Here is a 15,204-nt window from a genome sequence, read left to right on the forward strand (position 1 = left end):
GATGTAGGACCGTGTGTGACGGCGATGTAGGACCGTGTGTCCTGGTGATGTAGGACCGTGTGTCCTGGTGATGTAGGACCGTGTGTCCTGGCGATGTAGGACCGTGTGTCATGGAGATATGGGGCCACCTGGCCGGCTGCGTCCCGACACACTTCTGGCAGCAGCACTTGCTCCCAGAGCAGTGCGTCCATGTCCTTGCACTGCTTCACGGCTCGGGCAGGGGCAGAAGTCCCCCCGGCAGCGGCAAGGTCGGGGACGCTCCAGCAGTGCCACAGAGGTGGCACTGAGCTGGGCAGGGGGTCCCCAGGACGGGACGAGCCGGGCAGGGGATGCAGCAGCCCCAGTGACGCCGCCTGTGCGCATTGATGCCGGAGCCGTGGTGGCTCCGCTGGGGCCGCAGGCGGGCTGCGCAGCGCTAGGTGCATTTGCCAGCGGCGAGGCCAAGTGAGAGGGCACTAAAGGAGCGGCCGCCCTCAAGGACCAACAGATGCCCGGGTGCAGGGACAGGGACGCAGATTCCCCCTCTGGGCTTTCTGGCCAAGAGCAGCTTTGCTTTCTGTCGGCCTTTCCCTGCGTGACGCTGTCCTCTCCTCCGTGCACATCCTCTCCAGCTCCCCCTGCCCAGGGAGCGACGTGCGGGGGGACGGCTCCAGCCGCGCAGCAGGGCGAGCTGCAGCTCACAGCCGCAGCCGGCGTAGGAGCAGGCGTGGGTTTTTACCAGCCCGGGCTGCTGCGCGGGGAGCGCTGCCGTGCCTGGAGCCTGGAGCCCAGACTGGGCGTCTCTTCCCGAAGGCCAGCTCCAGCTCCGCCAGGAGCTGCGGACTTGACGCAGGAATCCCTGGGCGAAGCTCTTGCCAGGAGGACAAACAGGATCGCATCAGGCCTGGAACATTTTCCCCTCCGACACGAGCCCCAGGGTCCCGTGTCTGCGCAGGCGGTGCTGGCCCTGAAGGTGTGCGCCTCGGCGTCAGGCTGCCAGGGCGCGCGGGGCCGAATCTGGCACTGCCCCGTGCGGCACTGCCCGGGCTGCGCCTCCAGCACGGCCGGGATGGAACGAGCTCAGCCCCGCAGGCTCGCCCCATCCACGGAGCTGCCGTGCCTGGCACAGACACCCCCCAAGGACCACGGGGAGCCCAGCGTGGTGCCCCCAGCTCTGGCTGTCCTCCAGCAGGGAGCAGACCCCCGAGTGCCGACGGTGCCACCAGGCAGGTGGGCAGTGCCGACAAAATCCTGCAGGGACGCACAACGCCTGGGCTGCCCCCGTGTTCCACGTCCCCCCAGCCCTGCGGCGGGGAGGAAGGAGAAAATTCCTCCCAGACAGAGCTTCCAGCGGTGCGAAGCAGCCCGGTAGCCGCGGCCCCGTCCCTCCCCCTCGCTCCCCTCCCACCCACCCGCTCGGCTCGGCTCGCTGGGCTGCCCCCCGTGTCGTTAACACATCGCCTCCGGCGAGCCGCGTCCCGCGAGCGAGCGCGGGGGAGTCTGGAGCCCCGGCGCGAGGGACTGCCGTCACTCAGCCTCACGTCTGGAAGTTGTTCTTGGATGGGCCCTGGGCATTCCTAGACGCACATTCCTGGCAGCTGGAGAGCGTCGTAGGAAAGATTCTTTTCTTGAAAATATCCGGTCCACGTGGAGGAGAAAGGGGACGGGGCAAGCGCAGCCATCAGCCCTCGCGCCCTCCGTGCCCCGGGCGGCGGGCAGGTGCTGGCGGGCTGGGGGCTGCGGGGGCCGCAGGAGGGGAGCTCCATGGCCCCATGGGTGGCCTCGACCCAGCACCCAGCAGGGCTGGAGGCCGCTCTGCACCCGAGCAGGCTGCCCACAGGGTCCTCGGGGTCCGGCACGAGCACAGGGCCCCTCTGCGGGAGCAGCTTCGCAGAGCCTGGGCTCAGGGGGCTGCAGGAGAGGGGCACCCCAAGGACCCCCTCCTGTACAGGCCGTGGGGCTGCTGGCGGGGAGCTGGGCAGCACCCCGGGGGTTGGCAAACTGGGGAGGGCTCAGGAAAAGCCCAGCTGCCCCCAGCCCAGCACCAGGGGCCGGGGAGCAGAGGCAAGGCTGCGGGCGCTGCAGGCAGCGGCGTCACTTGGGGCGGAGGGGACGAACTCCCAGGAAATAAACCTGGGGCAGGGGCTGGATGGCAGGGGGGCGTCTCGGGCTCCTCGGCTGTGCCGTGCCGCCGCGGCCTCCCTGGGAGAAGGCGCCTGCACCTCGCCCTGCCGGCCGGCCAGCGCTGGGAAACGGTGCCCAAAGCGGGACATCACGGGAGCTGCGGGAAGCCAGGAGCTCCGCAGAGCCTGGGGGCTGGGACGATCGCCGGCACCAAATGCCTCGGCTCATTGGAGCCCGGGACCTTGAGCCAGAGTCAGGGCTGGTGCTCTGGCCAGAGCCCAGCACGGAGCGTCACCTGCAGACGGGGCTGCTGCCACCCGTCCAGGTCCGTCCTACGTGGGCAGAGGGCTGCAGCCTCTCCTCCCCCTTCTTCTCCTCCCCTAATTCCTCCTCCTCCTCCTCCTCCCTCCCCTCCTCCTCCCCGGAGCTGGGCCGCAGGGATACGGACGTGCTTCTCACCAGGAAGGACAGCGCAGGGAAAGAGCCTGGGGACTGCACTTGGATGGAAGGTGCTAGAGAAACGCAGGCTCATTAGCAGAGCTAAACGAAAGCAGATGCCTACAGGAGCCTGGGCTTCCAAAGCACACACGGTGAGCGCCCAGCGCCGGGGAAGGGGATGACAGTGGCTTGGATTCCAGGAGCTGCTGAGGCGGCTGATGAGCTGTGGTAGCACGCTGCAAAGGTGAAAACCTCCGGCTCGGGGCGACGACGCCCGAGTGGGGCTGCTGCTGGGGAACACGCCGTGGGGGACGCGCCGCCCGCCGCCAACACGGAAAGCTGGGACGGGACAAAAGGCAGTGCCTGCTCCTGCTGCAGCTCAGTGCCGCTTTTGTCATCAGCACGGCTCACGCAGCAGGGTGTCACCCCGCTGTCCCCGCTGTCCCCGGGGCCCGAGTGCAGGCAGGGCCGGAGCTGCGTGTTCGGCATTTCCCTCTTCACTCACCGCAGGCGTCCCCGCACCACGCAGCAAGGTGACAGCCCCTGGGGGGCACCGACCCTGCTGCAGCCCCCCGGCAGGGACGGATGGCGGAGCTGTCCCCAGGTCCCTGCTGCGACCACGCGTCCCTGGGGGCCGTGCTGGCCTGAAAAGCCATCGCCCTGTGAAGCCCCACACGGTGCAGGGACAGCCGTGCCATGCGGGGACAGCCGTGCCATGTGGGGACAGCCGTGCCATGCAGGGACAGCCGTGCCATGCGGGGACAGCAAGGGCTGCCAGCCACGAGCACCGTGCCGCCCTGCTCCCGTAGCCCATTTTAGGAGGTGACGGAGCCCCCTGCCCGCTCACGGGCACAGCACTGCCTGCCCCAGCTCACAGGACCCAGGCCGGGTGCAGGATCCCAGCCCGACACCACAGGTCCAGCTCCACGGCTGAGGGGGCTGCCGGGATTGCCCCGTTCCTTGGCCATAACCGGGGCCAAACGTCCCTGCCCATCCTCGGGCACCCAGCGCATGCAGGGCAGCCGCTGGGCCAGCAGGCTCCGGAGCAGCCTCGGGGCACCTCCGCGATCTGTCCCCTAAAATCCAGCAGCTCTGGGGCTGCACCAAGCCTGCCCAAAGCCATCAGTGAGCCGAGAGCCCTGCAGAGCAGACACCGGAGGCTGGGCGTCCCCCATGCCCCACGCTCACCGTTAAGCACCAGAAAGCCCAGGGTTCCTCCGGTCACGCTCTGGGGAGCCCGGGCTGCCCCACGCGGGCGGCAGCCGATGCCTGGCCCCGCTCGATGCCTTCGCCGCGTGCCCCGAGGATGCGGTCGAGCTGCCAGCACGTACGGGACGAGGAGCAGGGGCAGTTTGCAAGGTCCAGCGCTGAAGCAGGTGCTGGTGGCAGCGGGCTCAAGAGGGCCTGTGAGGTTAGGGGTCAGGGCCAGGCACCGCGCCTGGATGTGTCTGCCCGGCCTGCGGAGACTCGGCGGGGGCTGGAGATGCCTGGGGGGGAAATGAGAGCAGCCGGCGGTGCCAGGAGGGAGCTGCTGCCTCGGCTGGGGTGGAGCTGGGCAGCCCCCGAAGGGTTAATTCCTCCCTCTCTGCCCCGTTAGCAGCGGCTGGATGGATTCGGCTGGGCTGCGGGGAAGGGGGGTGAGCCCCGGGGGGGGCTCTCCCCACAGGGACTAATCCTGACCCACAGCCCCCCGCCTGCAGCAAGCAGCCCCAGCTCCGGCCACCTCCCGGGCACGGCAGCTCCCGTGCCCCACAGATGTGGGGCTGGGCAGCCCCCCCTGCGCCCCGGCGGGCAGGGTCCCCAGGACCCCCGGCAGGGACCTGCGCCCACCCTCACCCCCCGCAGCCCCATGGGCCAGGGGCTGCCGCAGCCCACCCGTGCTGGCTGAGCCCCAGGCCGGCAGGTGAACGGCAACAAGTGCTTGGAGCCGGCTGCCGGGGGGGCTGCGGCCACCCCCACCCGCGGGCAGGACCCCGCCAAGCCCGGAAGGGTTAAGCCCCCCCCGGGACGGGACGGGGATGGAGGGTGAGCTCAGGTAGGCGTGAGCCTGCGGCTGGGAGCGAGCGGGGGCTGCTGCGCGGAGGAGGGGCCTGGCTGACCACTGCTGGTGCTATAAAACTCCCCGCTCCTGCCACGCTCGGCGCCTTAAGATGCACATGTGTCGGCGGGGGAAGTGGCAGCGCTGCCTGTGACGAGCCCGTAACCCGTCGCGCGCGGCGAGCGCTGGCGGGGAGCCGGGCCCGGGGCCCCCCCCGCCGCGGCGCCTCGCAGCCGGAGCCCTCCCGGGGCCCCCCGAGCCGAGCCGGGGCCGCAGCATGCGCCAGCGGAGCTGAGGCCGCCCGCAGCAGGAGGAGGTCGGCGGCGGTCCCCAGGCGGCTCCCCCGTGCCCCTCGCCGCGCGCGCGGCCCACCATGTCCTTTGCCATGCTGCGCTCGGCCCCCAGCCGGTACCTGTACCCCGAGATCAGCATGCTGTCGGAGGACGAGGAGAACGGCAGCGAGAGCTCCGGCTCCGACGAGAAGCCCTACCACCTGGACGCCGACGGCTACGGCCTCAAGGCCGGCAAGCGGAGGAGCGGCAAGAAGCCCACCCGGATCAGCAGGGAGCCCCGGCAGCGGCACACGGCCAACGCGCGGGAGCGCGACCGCACCAACAGCGTCAACACCGCCTTCACCGCCCTCCGCACGCTCATCCCCACCGAGCCGGCCGACAGGAAGCTCTCCAAGATCGAGACCTTGAGACTGGCCTCCAGCTACATCTCCCACCTGGGGAACGTGCTGCTGGTGGGGGAGGCGTGCGGGGACGGGCAGCCCTGCCACACCACCCCGGCCTTCTACCACCACGGTGGCAGCAGCCCCCCCGCGCGCGACACCGAGAACTCCCAGCCCAAACAGATCTGCACTTTCTGCCTCAGCAACCAGAGGAAGCTGGTAAGCGGCCGCGCGCCGTCCCCGCGGGGCTTTCGGCCGGGGGGGGTTAGGGAACGCCGGGGGGGAGCGGAGCCGTCGGAACGGTGTGGGAGAGGGAGAGGGGGACGGGGAGGCTCCGGGAGCAGCATCGGCACGAGCCGGAGAGCGCGCCGGAGCCCGACAGCGAGCCCGAAACCCGGGCGTGGAAATGACGGTGCCTCCCTCTGGCACGTCCAGATTGGTGCCCGAGCCCCAGCAGCTGCCTCCGAATGCCACGCGCCGAAAGGCAAAGGGACGGGAGATCGGGAAAGCCCCCGGGTGAGATTTTAGCAGCTGGAAATCGGAGGCACAGGGAAAGGAAGCGAGCCAGGAAAGTCTGCACCTCTGCTCCGGCGGAGCGCAGGCAGCACGCGCAGAGGCGAGAGCGACGTGGTTGTGGGGCTGGCCGCGGCTCTCAGCCCCTCGGTGCCGGTGGCCAGATCCCCGCGTCCACTGCCAGCGCAGGGCCTGGGTCCTGGGGGCTGTGCCGGGTGCCCAAGGGGCCGCAGGGATGGGGGAAGCACCACTGAGCACCCCGGAGGCCCGCGGGGATGAGCCCTCGGGAACCAGCTCACCACGGGCACCGGTGGCAGGTCTGGCTGGGCGAATAGGAGCCGTAATGCCCCGGCCAGCCCCGTTCCCCAGGGGCTCCCCCGCTTCCCCGTGCCCCTGGGGGCGCGCTGTGCTCCCGGTGCCCCTGCAGGCAGCGCGGCCTCGTGCCAGGACCGGCCTCCCAGCACAGGCTGCCGGCCTGGCGTGGGCATCGCTGCAGGGGGGCAGGGGGAGTGGGGCGTGGGGAAACCCACCTTGTGCAGCGAGGCTGCGGGGCCCTTGGGGTGAGTGCGGCCGGCCGGGAGAGGCAGAGAGCCGCGGGCTGCCCGGCACGTCCTTGCCAGCCGGCAGATCTCCGGCGGTGCAGGGAACGCAAAACCTGCCCCGAGAGCGGCGGGCAGGGAGCGAGGGGTGGCTGCAGCCCTGCTTGGGGCTCTCCGTGCACACAAGGGGAAGAGGGGGCTCGGGAGGCACAGGGTGGGCAGAGCCTGCGCCGAGCCCTCGGTGGCTGGGCTTTAAAAACCTCTCGGTCTCCAGCACGTCGCGGACGGTCTCTGGCAGGGCAGAGGCAAAGGCGAGCGGGGAGCCGAGGCAGAGGCGGGGGGCCGGCCGCCGAGCCGTGCATGCACGCTCCTCCACCGTTTGAACCCGTTTAACCCCAGTGAGTAACGTCCCGAGGAGGGAGACGTCTTTGTGGAGGATTCAAGGCTCATTAAGCATGAAGCAGTGGCGGCAGAACCAGCCGCGAGCAAACTCCAACAGCTTGAGTATTTCAGAGCAGGAAAACCCCAAACCCCGTTAATCCTCCTCGCGCGTCCTTTCCAACTCACTCGAGCAGGAGATTGACCCGGGACCCGGCGGCAGGAGGGAGCGCCGCGAGGAGCCCTTATCCCTGCCAGGATTTACCCTGACAGCCCTTAGCTCATCCGAGAGGAGCACACGGGCTCTTCCCTCTTGGGCCACAGAGCGCTTCCCCTGCCCTTGGCTTTCCCCAGCACCAGCACCGACCCCTTCCCGGGGGCGAAGGACGCAACCCGCAGGCTGCGCAGAGCCCTCGTGCCCCTGCACCTCCTTCACGCCTCCCCCGCGAGCTGAGCCAGCGTTACCCCCACTGAGAAACAGGAGCCGCAGGTGGGGAAGCTCCCGCAGGGCTGGACTGGCAAAATTCCCCGCTTCCAGCTACCCGCCCGCTCGGAAACCTCTGGCACCAGCTTCCAAGACGGAGCGCCCTGCGTCGCTCTCGCTGCCGTTGCCTCTTTAGCATCACTCCTGCAAACCCCCATCGCCCCTGCTGCACCCGCTCGTGGCACAGGCTCCTGTGCGGGGGCAAACCCCGGGGCTGCTCCGTGCCAAGGGGCAGGGGAAGGACAAAGTGGTGCAGGAAGCCCAGGCCCAGGCGGCCACGTCCCTCCTGCAGCTCTTCTGGGTAAACTCCCCGGGACCGGGCGCCCAGCGGCGGTCCGAGGGGACGAGGCCCTTTGGTTTGGCTGAGCACTGGGCTAGCTCGGGGGCTGCACGGCCCCTGCCCATGCATTCAGGCTGTGCTGGAGGTTTTACAGGCAGATAACAACTCCATCGGTTTTATTGTGTGTTAAACGAGTCCAATAAACCATCTTTTATCAGCAAGGCGTTCTGACGAATGGCGAGGAAATGAAAGCAATCTCCTCTGGAGCTGCGAACACGGCGCAGCTGCACCCCCCAGCCCCTGGCCCCGGCTCTCGGCAGCCGCCGTCCCCTCGGGGGAGGCCAGCCCCGCGTGGCACCGCTCGCCCACGCCACGCACCCAAAGCCGGGCATGCGCCCACAGGAGCCGGCTCCGGCCCTCGGCCCAGCACCCGCAGCCTTGGTGCGAGGGAGCTCCCGAGCCCCCTGCCCGTGGGGGAGGCAGGGCGAGACCCTCCCCAGACCCGGAGCGTCACGGGGCGGCCCGTGCTGGAACGTGGCTTGCCCTGCGCCGCCGGGTGCCCAGCTCAGAGCGCCCCGCGCATCCCCACCCAGCAGCGCTCCCTTTTCCACCACCTCTGGTGTGCTTACGTGTACGGATGCCGCTTCGACCGGCGCGACCGCACGGCACGGAGCCTGCCTGTCTCCGGCTCTCCAGTTTGCCACAGAAAGGGCTCATCAGGGCAACCTCGTGGGGGACGCCCCTCGTGGGGCTCCCAGGCAATGCCCCTGTGCTACCGACCTGTGGAGCCCCTCTGCCACCACTTGTCCCCAGCTGCTTGGAGACCACCATGCCATGCTGTGCCGTGCCGTGCCGTGTCATGCCCTGCCGTGCTACGCCATGCTGTGCCGTGCCCTGCCGTGCTATGCCATGCCATGCCGTGCCGTGCCGTGCCATGACATGCTGTGCTGTGCCATGCCATGCTGTGCTGTGCCGTGCCATGCTATGCCCTGCCGTGCTGTGCCATGCCATGCCGTGCCCTGCTGTGCCATGCCGTGCCGTGCCGTGCCATGCCGTGCTGTGCTGTGCTGTGCCATGCTGTGCCATGCCGTGCCGTGCCATGCTGTGCCCTGCTGTGCCATGCCGTGCCGTGCTATGCCATGCCGTGCCATGCTGTGCCCTGCTGTGCCATGCTGTGCCGTGCCATGCCATGCCGTGCCGTGCCGTGCCGTGCTGTGCCACCCCTCCCCGAGCCAGCCAGCAGTGGCAGACATCTCGGTGTGCGCCATGCTGACTCACCGCAGCGTCCTCCTCCCCAAAAGGCCCAGCGCCTGCCCGGCTCCCAGCCCTCCTCACCGTCCCCATCCCGAGCCCTGCGGCGAGGGGTGCCAGGACGGGGGCTCGGGTGGGATGCTGGGGCTGCTGGCCCACCCCGAGGGCCATGGGGGCGGCATGCTTCATGCGGCAGCGTGCTTTCTGCAAGCTCTTCTGAGCTGGGTCTTTGCCTCGTCCCACTCTTGCGGGCAGCGCGGCGCCGCGGCGGGCACGGGGCTTGCCTGGATTCACGCTGCGTGACTCAGCCCAGCCTCGTGCCCCGGCATCCTGACGCCTTCCCCCAGGGACTTTTTGTGCTGCCTGGCCGAAAGCACCGCCATCTCCCCAGAAATGTGTAGGGCTCCGCTGCTGGCCGGAGAACGGCCGGGCTCTGCTGAGGGGCTGCCCAGGCGGGCGGCTGCTGGGCTTTGTGTTAGTCCCAGCTTCAATTAAAAGCCAAAAACCCTTGGGGCTTGGACTGTGCCAGGCAGGGCGTGAGCAGGAGGCAGGCGAAGCCGTTCAGGTAGGGGCAGCGCATTGGCCACGTGGGCGCGTTGCTGCAGGACCAAGTGTAGGCAGGTGGCAGGGACGGACGGGACGGACCCACATCACCAGGAAGCGGTGTCCCTGCGAGCAGGGGTCCCGGCTCCCCTTGTGAGGACAGGGGGTGGGTGGACGGGACGGCTCCTGCTGCCACAAGGAGCAGGTGGTTGCTGCAGGCAGGCGCAGGGACAGGGAGCGCAGGGCTGCGGATGCCACATCGCTGCCGGTGCGCGGGGCCCGGGGGCAGCAGTCACCGCCGACACCTCCGAGAGCCGGCGGGGAGTGGGGCACGGCTGTCCCCACGCTGTGCTGGATGAGAGCTGGCTCGTCACCACCCAGCCCCTGGGCTTCTCCAGGGGCTCTTCTGTGCTGTTCCCTCCGGGACACGCGGTGCTGGGGGGGAACCGTGGCTGCGTCTCCTCCAGGGGTGGAAGGGCAGCTGGGAGCAGCCACAGCACGGGGCAGCACTGGGCTGGGGGCAGGACCGGAGCCAGCTCCGCACAAAAAGCCCACATCCAAGCAAGGCTCCTTGCCCACGTGCTCAGGGACGAGGCCCCTCTGCGTGCCCGCACCCTCACCAAACGCAGAGCTGTCACGGCGGGGACCGCGGGGCAGGAGAGCGTGGGGACGGGGCACGGGGCAGAGCTGCACGGCTCTCCCAGCTCAGTGCCCTGGGGCTGCAGGCTGGACAAGGAACGAGGACGCGTGTCCAGCATCGGCCACGCTGACTTCTGGAGCGGGAGCACGCATTGGCAAGGGAGCAAAGTGGGGACGGGGCACTAAGACCAGTGACTGAGGCTGGCCCCAAGCACTCCAGAGGGGCCACGGGGCTCAGGATGAGCCCAGCCCAGGGTGGCTGAGCCTCCCAGCTCCCACTGAGCCTCCCAGCTCCCACACCAGTACTCGGGGCGCTGCCCTGCCTGCCTGCAGGCCTGTCCCTTGTCCCCAGGCACCGCCAGGAGGGCTGCCCTGCGCCAGGGGCTGTCCGGAGCCCCAGGGCTCTGCACCCAGCCAGGGCCGAAGGGCGCCGTGCCCCTGGCCCAGCCCAGCTGGCAAAGCTGAGGATTTGTGCCCGGGTCTGCCCATCACCGCGGGGCAGAGGTATCGGGGGGCAGGCTGCTGGGGGGGACCCGTGGGGACCCTGTGGGGACCCCGCTCGCACCCCGCACTTGTGGGGAGCTGCAGGGTGCTGGCAGGGCACAGCACGCAGCCCGTGTCCCACTGCGGGACCCCCTGGGCAGTGCGAGCAGCGGGGTCCCACCTCCCTCGTGGGGCACGGGGCAGAGCGGTGCTGTGGTGCTGAAGCCTCCCGAACGCGAGGACAGGAGGGGAGAGGGCAGCTGGGCCCCGTCCTGCGTGAAGGAGCCGGGGGGGGGCTCCTCGAGGGGACCGTGCACGGCGCTGCAGCAGGGGAACGAGAGGAGCGGGGCTCTTCCCCTGGACAGGACCCTCGGGAAGGGCGACGCACGAGGCCGGGGGGCTGCCTGCAGGGACCCTGGGGACTGGCGAGGGGCCCTGCCAGCGTGGCCGGCGTCACCGCGCCCAGCGGCGCAGACGAGGCCAGCAGAGGCCGGGGGCCAAGCCCCGGGGAGGCAGCGCTGACGCTGAGCCTCTGCCATCGGCGCAGGAGCTCGGCGGCACCAGGGGGGAGAGGACACCGGGGGACGGGGACACCGGGGGATGGGGACACATCCCAGGGGGGTTTGCTGAACAGAGCGTGGGTGAACGGCTCCGGCCTGCCAAAATGCCGAGACCCAGGTCACCGCCGGCTGTAACGCTCCGGCCCCTGACCCGTGGGCTCGTGCCTCAGCTCCCGGCGAGGGATCCGCAGCCTGAGCCAGGGCTGGGACGGGGGCAGAGGGAGGGAAGCAGGAGCGGGGCGATGGCTCTGGGCAGAGCCGGCCGACCCTGCAGCCCCTGCCTGCGGCAGAACCCCTCCTGCAGCTCACGGCCTCTCCCGGTGCCGTGCTGAGCTCGGCGCTGGGGCAGGGAGCAGGGCGGGCAGAGCCCAGTCACGCACCGGCTGCCACCGGGACGCCGGCCTGGCTGCGCCGCTGCTGGCGGTGCCCTGGGTCCGCGCCCCGCGAGCTCGGGGCAGCGCTGCCAGAGCCCGGGGCAGAGCCCAGCGCCGTCCCCCGCTCCCCCCACGGTATCTACAAGATGGGACGGCTCCGCAGCCCTGTAATTTACTGTTCCTGCTGCACTTAATGGCAGCGGAAAGGCAAGGTGATAGGGGAAAAAATATGAGGCGGGATTTTCCGAATCCCCATTTCCTCTCCAGACAGCACAAGAACTCCTGGGGCCTGAACATCTGGGAAATTTAATTTTACCATTTCTGAGCTGAACTCCCCTTCCCCTCCCCTCCCCACCCCCGGTAACAAAGGAAGAGTCAGAGCAGGGGCCGCACGTGCAGCCGTGGGGGAGGCTGCACCGCCGACACGCCGCGGGCCGGCCCCGGGCACGGCCTCGGCCGGGCCACGCCGGCAAGGCACGCGCGGCACCGAGAGGCGCACGTCCCCCAGCTCCCGGCCCCGGGCCCCCAGACCCCGGTGGCCACGGGTCCTGGCACACTGGAGACGGGAAGCAGCAGCCCTGCCTGCGCCCACCTGCCCGGGGCGGTGCCGGTGGCACCGTGCGCTCTGTGGTGTGGGTGGTGGTGGTGGCAGAGGCGGTGCCGCTGGTGCTGATAGCGGTGTGGCGGCGGTGCCGGTGGTCCCGGCGGTGGTGGTACTCCTGGTGGTGGCACTGGTTGTGCTGCTGGAACCGGCGGCGGTGCGGGGCTGCTCTGGTGCTGGGGGCAAAGATTGCTGCGGGCTGCGGACGGCGACACACGGACGGGGACGGGTGGGCGCTTTCCACCCCTCAGCAGAGCACACGGCGGGCCCGGGCCCGGGAGCCACGGCTGCAGGGACGGGGACCGGAGCCCCGCACCCGGCACCGCTCCCTGCAGCGTGGTGGGGGCAGCGGCTTCTGTCCTGGGGGGCTCGGGGGAAGGCGGCTGAGTGGGGGAGCGCCGTGGAGGATGAGCGGGAGCAGGGCGGCGGAGCCCGGTGTCCCCGGGGTGTGGGCAGCAGCGGGGGCAGCCGTGGGAGCAAGGCTTGGCGGCAGGCACGGCTCGGTCCCGCAGACCCCCCCCAGCTCCTGGGACGCGTGGGGGGCAACGATTCGGAAGAGCCGGTGCAGAGCTGCCGCCGGCCTCTCCTGCCAGGCAGCGGCGCGGGGGGGAGCGAGAGGCTCCCGGCCGCCGCCAGCGCTGGCAAACCTCCCGGCCCCAGGTGTGTTTTCTTAACTCGGCCTTCCCCCTCTCTGCAGAGTAAAGACCGAGACAGGAAGACGGCGATTCGGAGCTAGATGAGCCCGCTCTTCAGGAAGGACGACACGGAGGAGCAGAAGGAGGAAGGATGGAAAAGCCACACACACAAAACCACAGCCACGGACACTCCCGCCTTCACCCTGCTGCTGGGGACGGCCGCACGGCGTCACCCACAGGACCTTGCCCCGAGCGGACGCGTGCCTCGGGAGCAGGGGTGGCCGCCGACGGGAGGTGGCCGCGGGGCCGGCAGGACTCCGCGGGGCCGGAGCAGCGTCAGCCACGGGGACGCTCCATGGACCGGGGGGCCCGGCCCCGGGCGGCTGCTCCGGGGGGAGCCGGTGCCAGGACGTGCCCGCCCCGCTCGGATGGAGCAGCGCTGGGGAAGCCGCTGCCGGGCCCGCTCCCCTCGTCCCCTCCAGCTTTGAGCCACGCCATCCCCTGAACTCTGAGTCCCGGGGTGCTGCATTTGTTGAGTTTAATCAATACATGCTGGTGTTTCATGTCATTGATGTGATAATATAAAGCCTGAGCAACTTGTATAATTAAAAGTGAGTATGGTTCAGCCCCAGGGCAGCAGCCTCCTTCCTTCCAGACCCCCGGTCTCACCCTCGCCGTCCCAGCTCTGCCTGTGGGCGCCGTCGGTCAGCAAGCGACGGAGCCGCAGCTCCAGCTCCGTTCCCCCGGCCCCGGCCCCGGGTGGCGCTTCCCGCAGGGTGGCCCGGGGCTCGCCCCGACCCCCTGTGCCACGCCGGAGCCCAGCTGGAGGAGCAGGTAAAAGGCAGGGACTCTGCACGCCAGATGCTGCAGCTGAGCCGGGCTTCCTGGGGAAATAAATTACATACGGCGCAGCGGCCGTGCTCCCCCCCAGGCTGGGCTTGCTCGGCGATTTCATGGGCCTCTGGCTGCAGGGCAATGAAATGCTCCGTCCTAGCGGCACCACGACGGCGGCCCGAGGCTGTAAAGTGTGCAGGATGGAGCAAAGCTGAGCCCCTGCCGGGGGCTGAGCCCGGTGCCTGCGGGTCTGGGGCGCGGGGCCCCGCGGGACGGGGCTCGGAGCAGCGCGAGCGAACCCCCAGTGCTGGGGTGGGGGCGGTGGGGATGGAGGGGGGGTGCGTGGAGGAGCCGCAGGGGTTTGGGGGTGTTGGATACCCCGCAAAAAGAGCACGGCCATCACTGTGGTCCTCCTTGCACGCACGGAGCGGACCCCAGAGCAAATGCAGACTGGGACAGCCCTGTGCCGAGGAGCCCAGCCCTGGAGCCGCGCGGCGCCTCCCAGCTGGGGCAGGCAGGGACGGGACAGCCGGGGATGGCGAGGGGGGCACTGGGAGGCCGGTGGGTGTCCTGCCCTACCCGCCTCCTCCCAGGCACAGCAGCTCCGCGGGGAACGGGACACACGGAGCCGTGCCCCTGCCGAGCCCCGGGCTGCGGGGGGACGTCCCCCAGGCGGGCTCAGCGCTGTCCCGAGGGCCACGAGGGGGGGAAGGGGTGGGGAGGCTCCCCGGGCCCTCCGCACGGCCGCTGGACACGCTGCGGTTGGAGCAGCTCGTGCCGGAGCAGCACGGCCCGGCCTCAGCCCCCAGCGGGCAGAGGCTGCTCCGTTCTGTGCCGCGGGGTCCAGAGGCGCCGAGCGGCTCCGGGGACGGGGCCGCGGGCTGGGTGCAGGGGGCTGGGCCGGGCACGGGGGCTCTGTGTGAGGGTTTGGGAGCGCCCCGCTCTGCAGAGGGAATCTCTGTATTTTTAATTTCAGTATCAGTGGTCTCAGGGCTGGGGAAAGCGGCTTGGAAAGCCTCCCTGCCTCTCAGGCAGGACCCAAAGGCACGCACGAGCAGTGAGGGACACTCAAAGCGCACTTTGGAGGCGCTGGGGAGGAAAACTTCAGTGGGGCCCCTTCGAGTCCTGCAGCGCTCAGCGCTTGGACGATGCTTCGCCAGTTCCAGGGGATGCTGCCAGCTCGTCCCCACCCACACCGCGGCCGCGGCGGCCACGCAGGGACAGGGTCCTCAAGCACCCACGGCACGGCAGCGCCGCTCCCCTTGGCGTGCGCCTGGCGCCTGCCCGTGCCACAGCCCAGCACCACCGGCCGCAGCCGCAGGCAGGGGAGGAGGAGGACGGCCGCTCCACTTCGGTGCCGCGCGTACCGGGGCTCCCGCAGCCTTCCCCCCCTGCTCGCCACCCCCAGCGCGTGCGCTGCCAGGGTGGCGAGGGGAAAATCCCCAGGGAAAGGGACAGGCAGGGGGGAGGCACTGCGGTGGGAGGCGCAGCCCCCGGCTTTCACTGCATTTTCCAGCTGTGCCGCAGGCCCTGGACAGGCCGCGTGAGGATGGATGTGCCCTCCTGCCCGCGGCGCCCGCTGCGGCCGCTCACCTCCCTGCCCGGCTCTGACGCACGCCCCGTGCGCGGGGGAAACCTCCCGGGACGAGCAGGAACGCGCTCGGCTCTGGAGACTGTTCCTGCTCCCTGGCCGGTGCCAGGGGACGGGCGGACGTCCGCGCAGAGCCGTGCGGTAACTGCTGTCGGCTGCGTGACAGGCCCTGCCCGGGCGCCGAGCAGTTTCCCAGCACATTTTTGCCCTGTGAAGTCAGAGGTAGCTCTGCCGTGCGCACCGGGGA

The 15,204-nt window shown here is 70.2% G+C and overlaps 2 protein-coding genes across 2 annotated transcripts in view; one reads left to right on the plus strand and one right to left on the minus strand.

Moving 5' to 3' along the window:
* The window catches only part of BOP1 (BOP1 ribosomal biogenesis factor), a 12,792-nt gene extending 7,766 nt beyond the window's left edge, over window positions 1-5,026 (minus strand). Inside the window, exon 1 of the mRNA XM_035316693.1 lies at window positions 4,952-5,026. Coding sequence (XP_035172584.1) covers window positions 4,952-5,011 — 60 coding nt within the window. The 5' untranslated portion in view covers window positions 5,012-5,026. The remainder of the gene's footprint in view (window positions 1-4,951) is intronic.
* SCX (scleraxis bHLH transcription factor) lies at window positions 5,010-12,633 on the plus strand. The gene is made up of 2 exons (XM_035317236.1): window positions 5,010-5,471; window positions 12,595-12,633. The coding sequence occupies exons 1-2, from the start codon at window positions 5,010-5,012 to the stop codon at window positions 12,631-12,633; spliced, it is 501 nt and encodes a 166-aa protein (XP_035173127.1).
* Window positions 12,634-15,204: the final 2,571 nt, after the last annotated feature.

Source organism: Oxyura jamaicensis, chromosome 2 (assembly GCF_011077185.1).
Source record: "Oxyura jamaicensis isolate SHBP4307 breed ruddy duck chromosome 2, BPBGC_Ojam_1.0, whole genome shotgun sequence".
Classification (NCBI taxonomy): Eukaryota; Metazoa; Chordata; class Aves; order Anseriformes; family Anatidae; genus Oxyura; species Oxyura jamaicensis.

Excerpts from the sequence above, each read along its gene's own strand:
- SCX (XM_035317236.1), top strand. The coding sequence starts at position 5,010 with ATGCTGTCGGAGGACGAGGAGAACGGCAGCGAGAGCTCCGGCTCCGAC. Across the intron at positions 5,472-12,594 it reads TCAGCAACCAGAGGAAGCTG|AGTAAAGACCGAGACAGGAA; the intron begins GTAAGCGGCCGC and ends CCCTCTCTGCAG.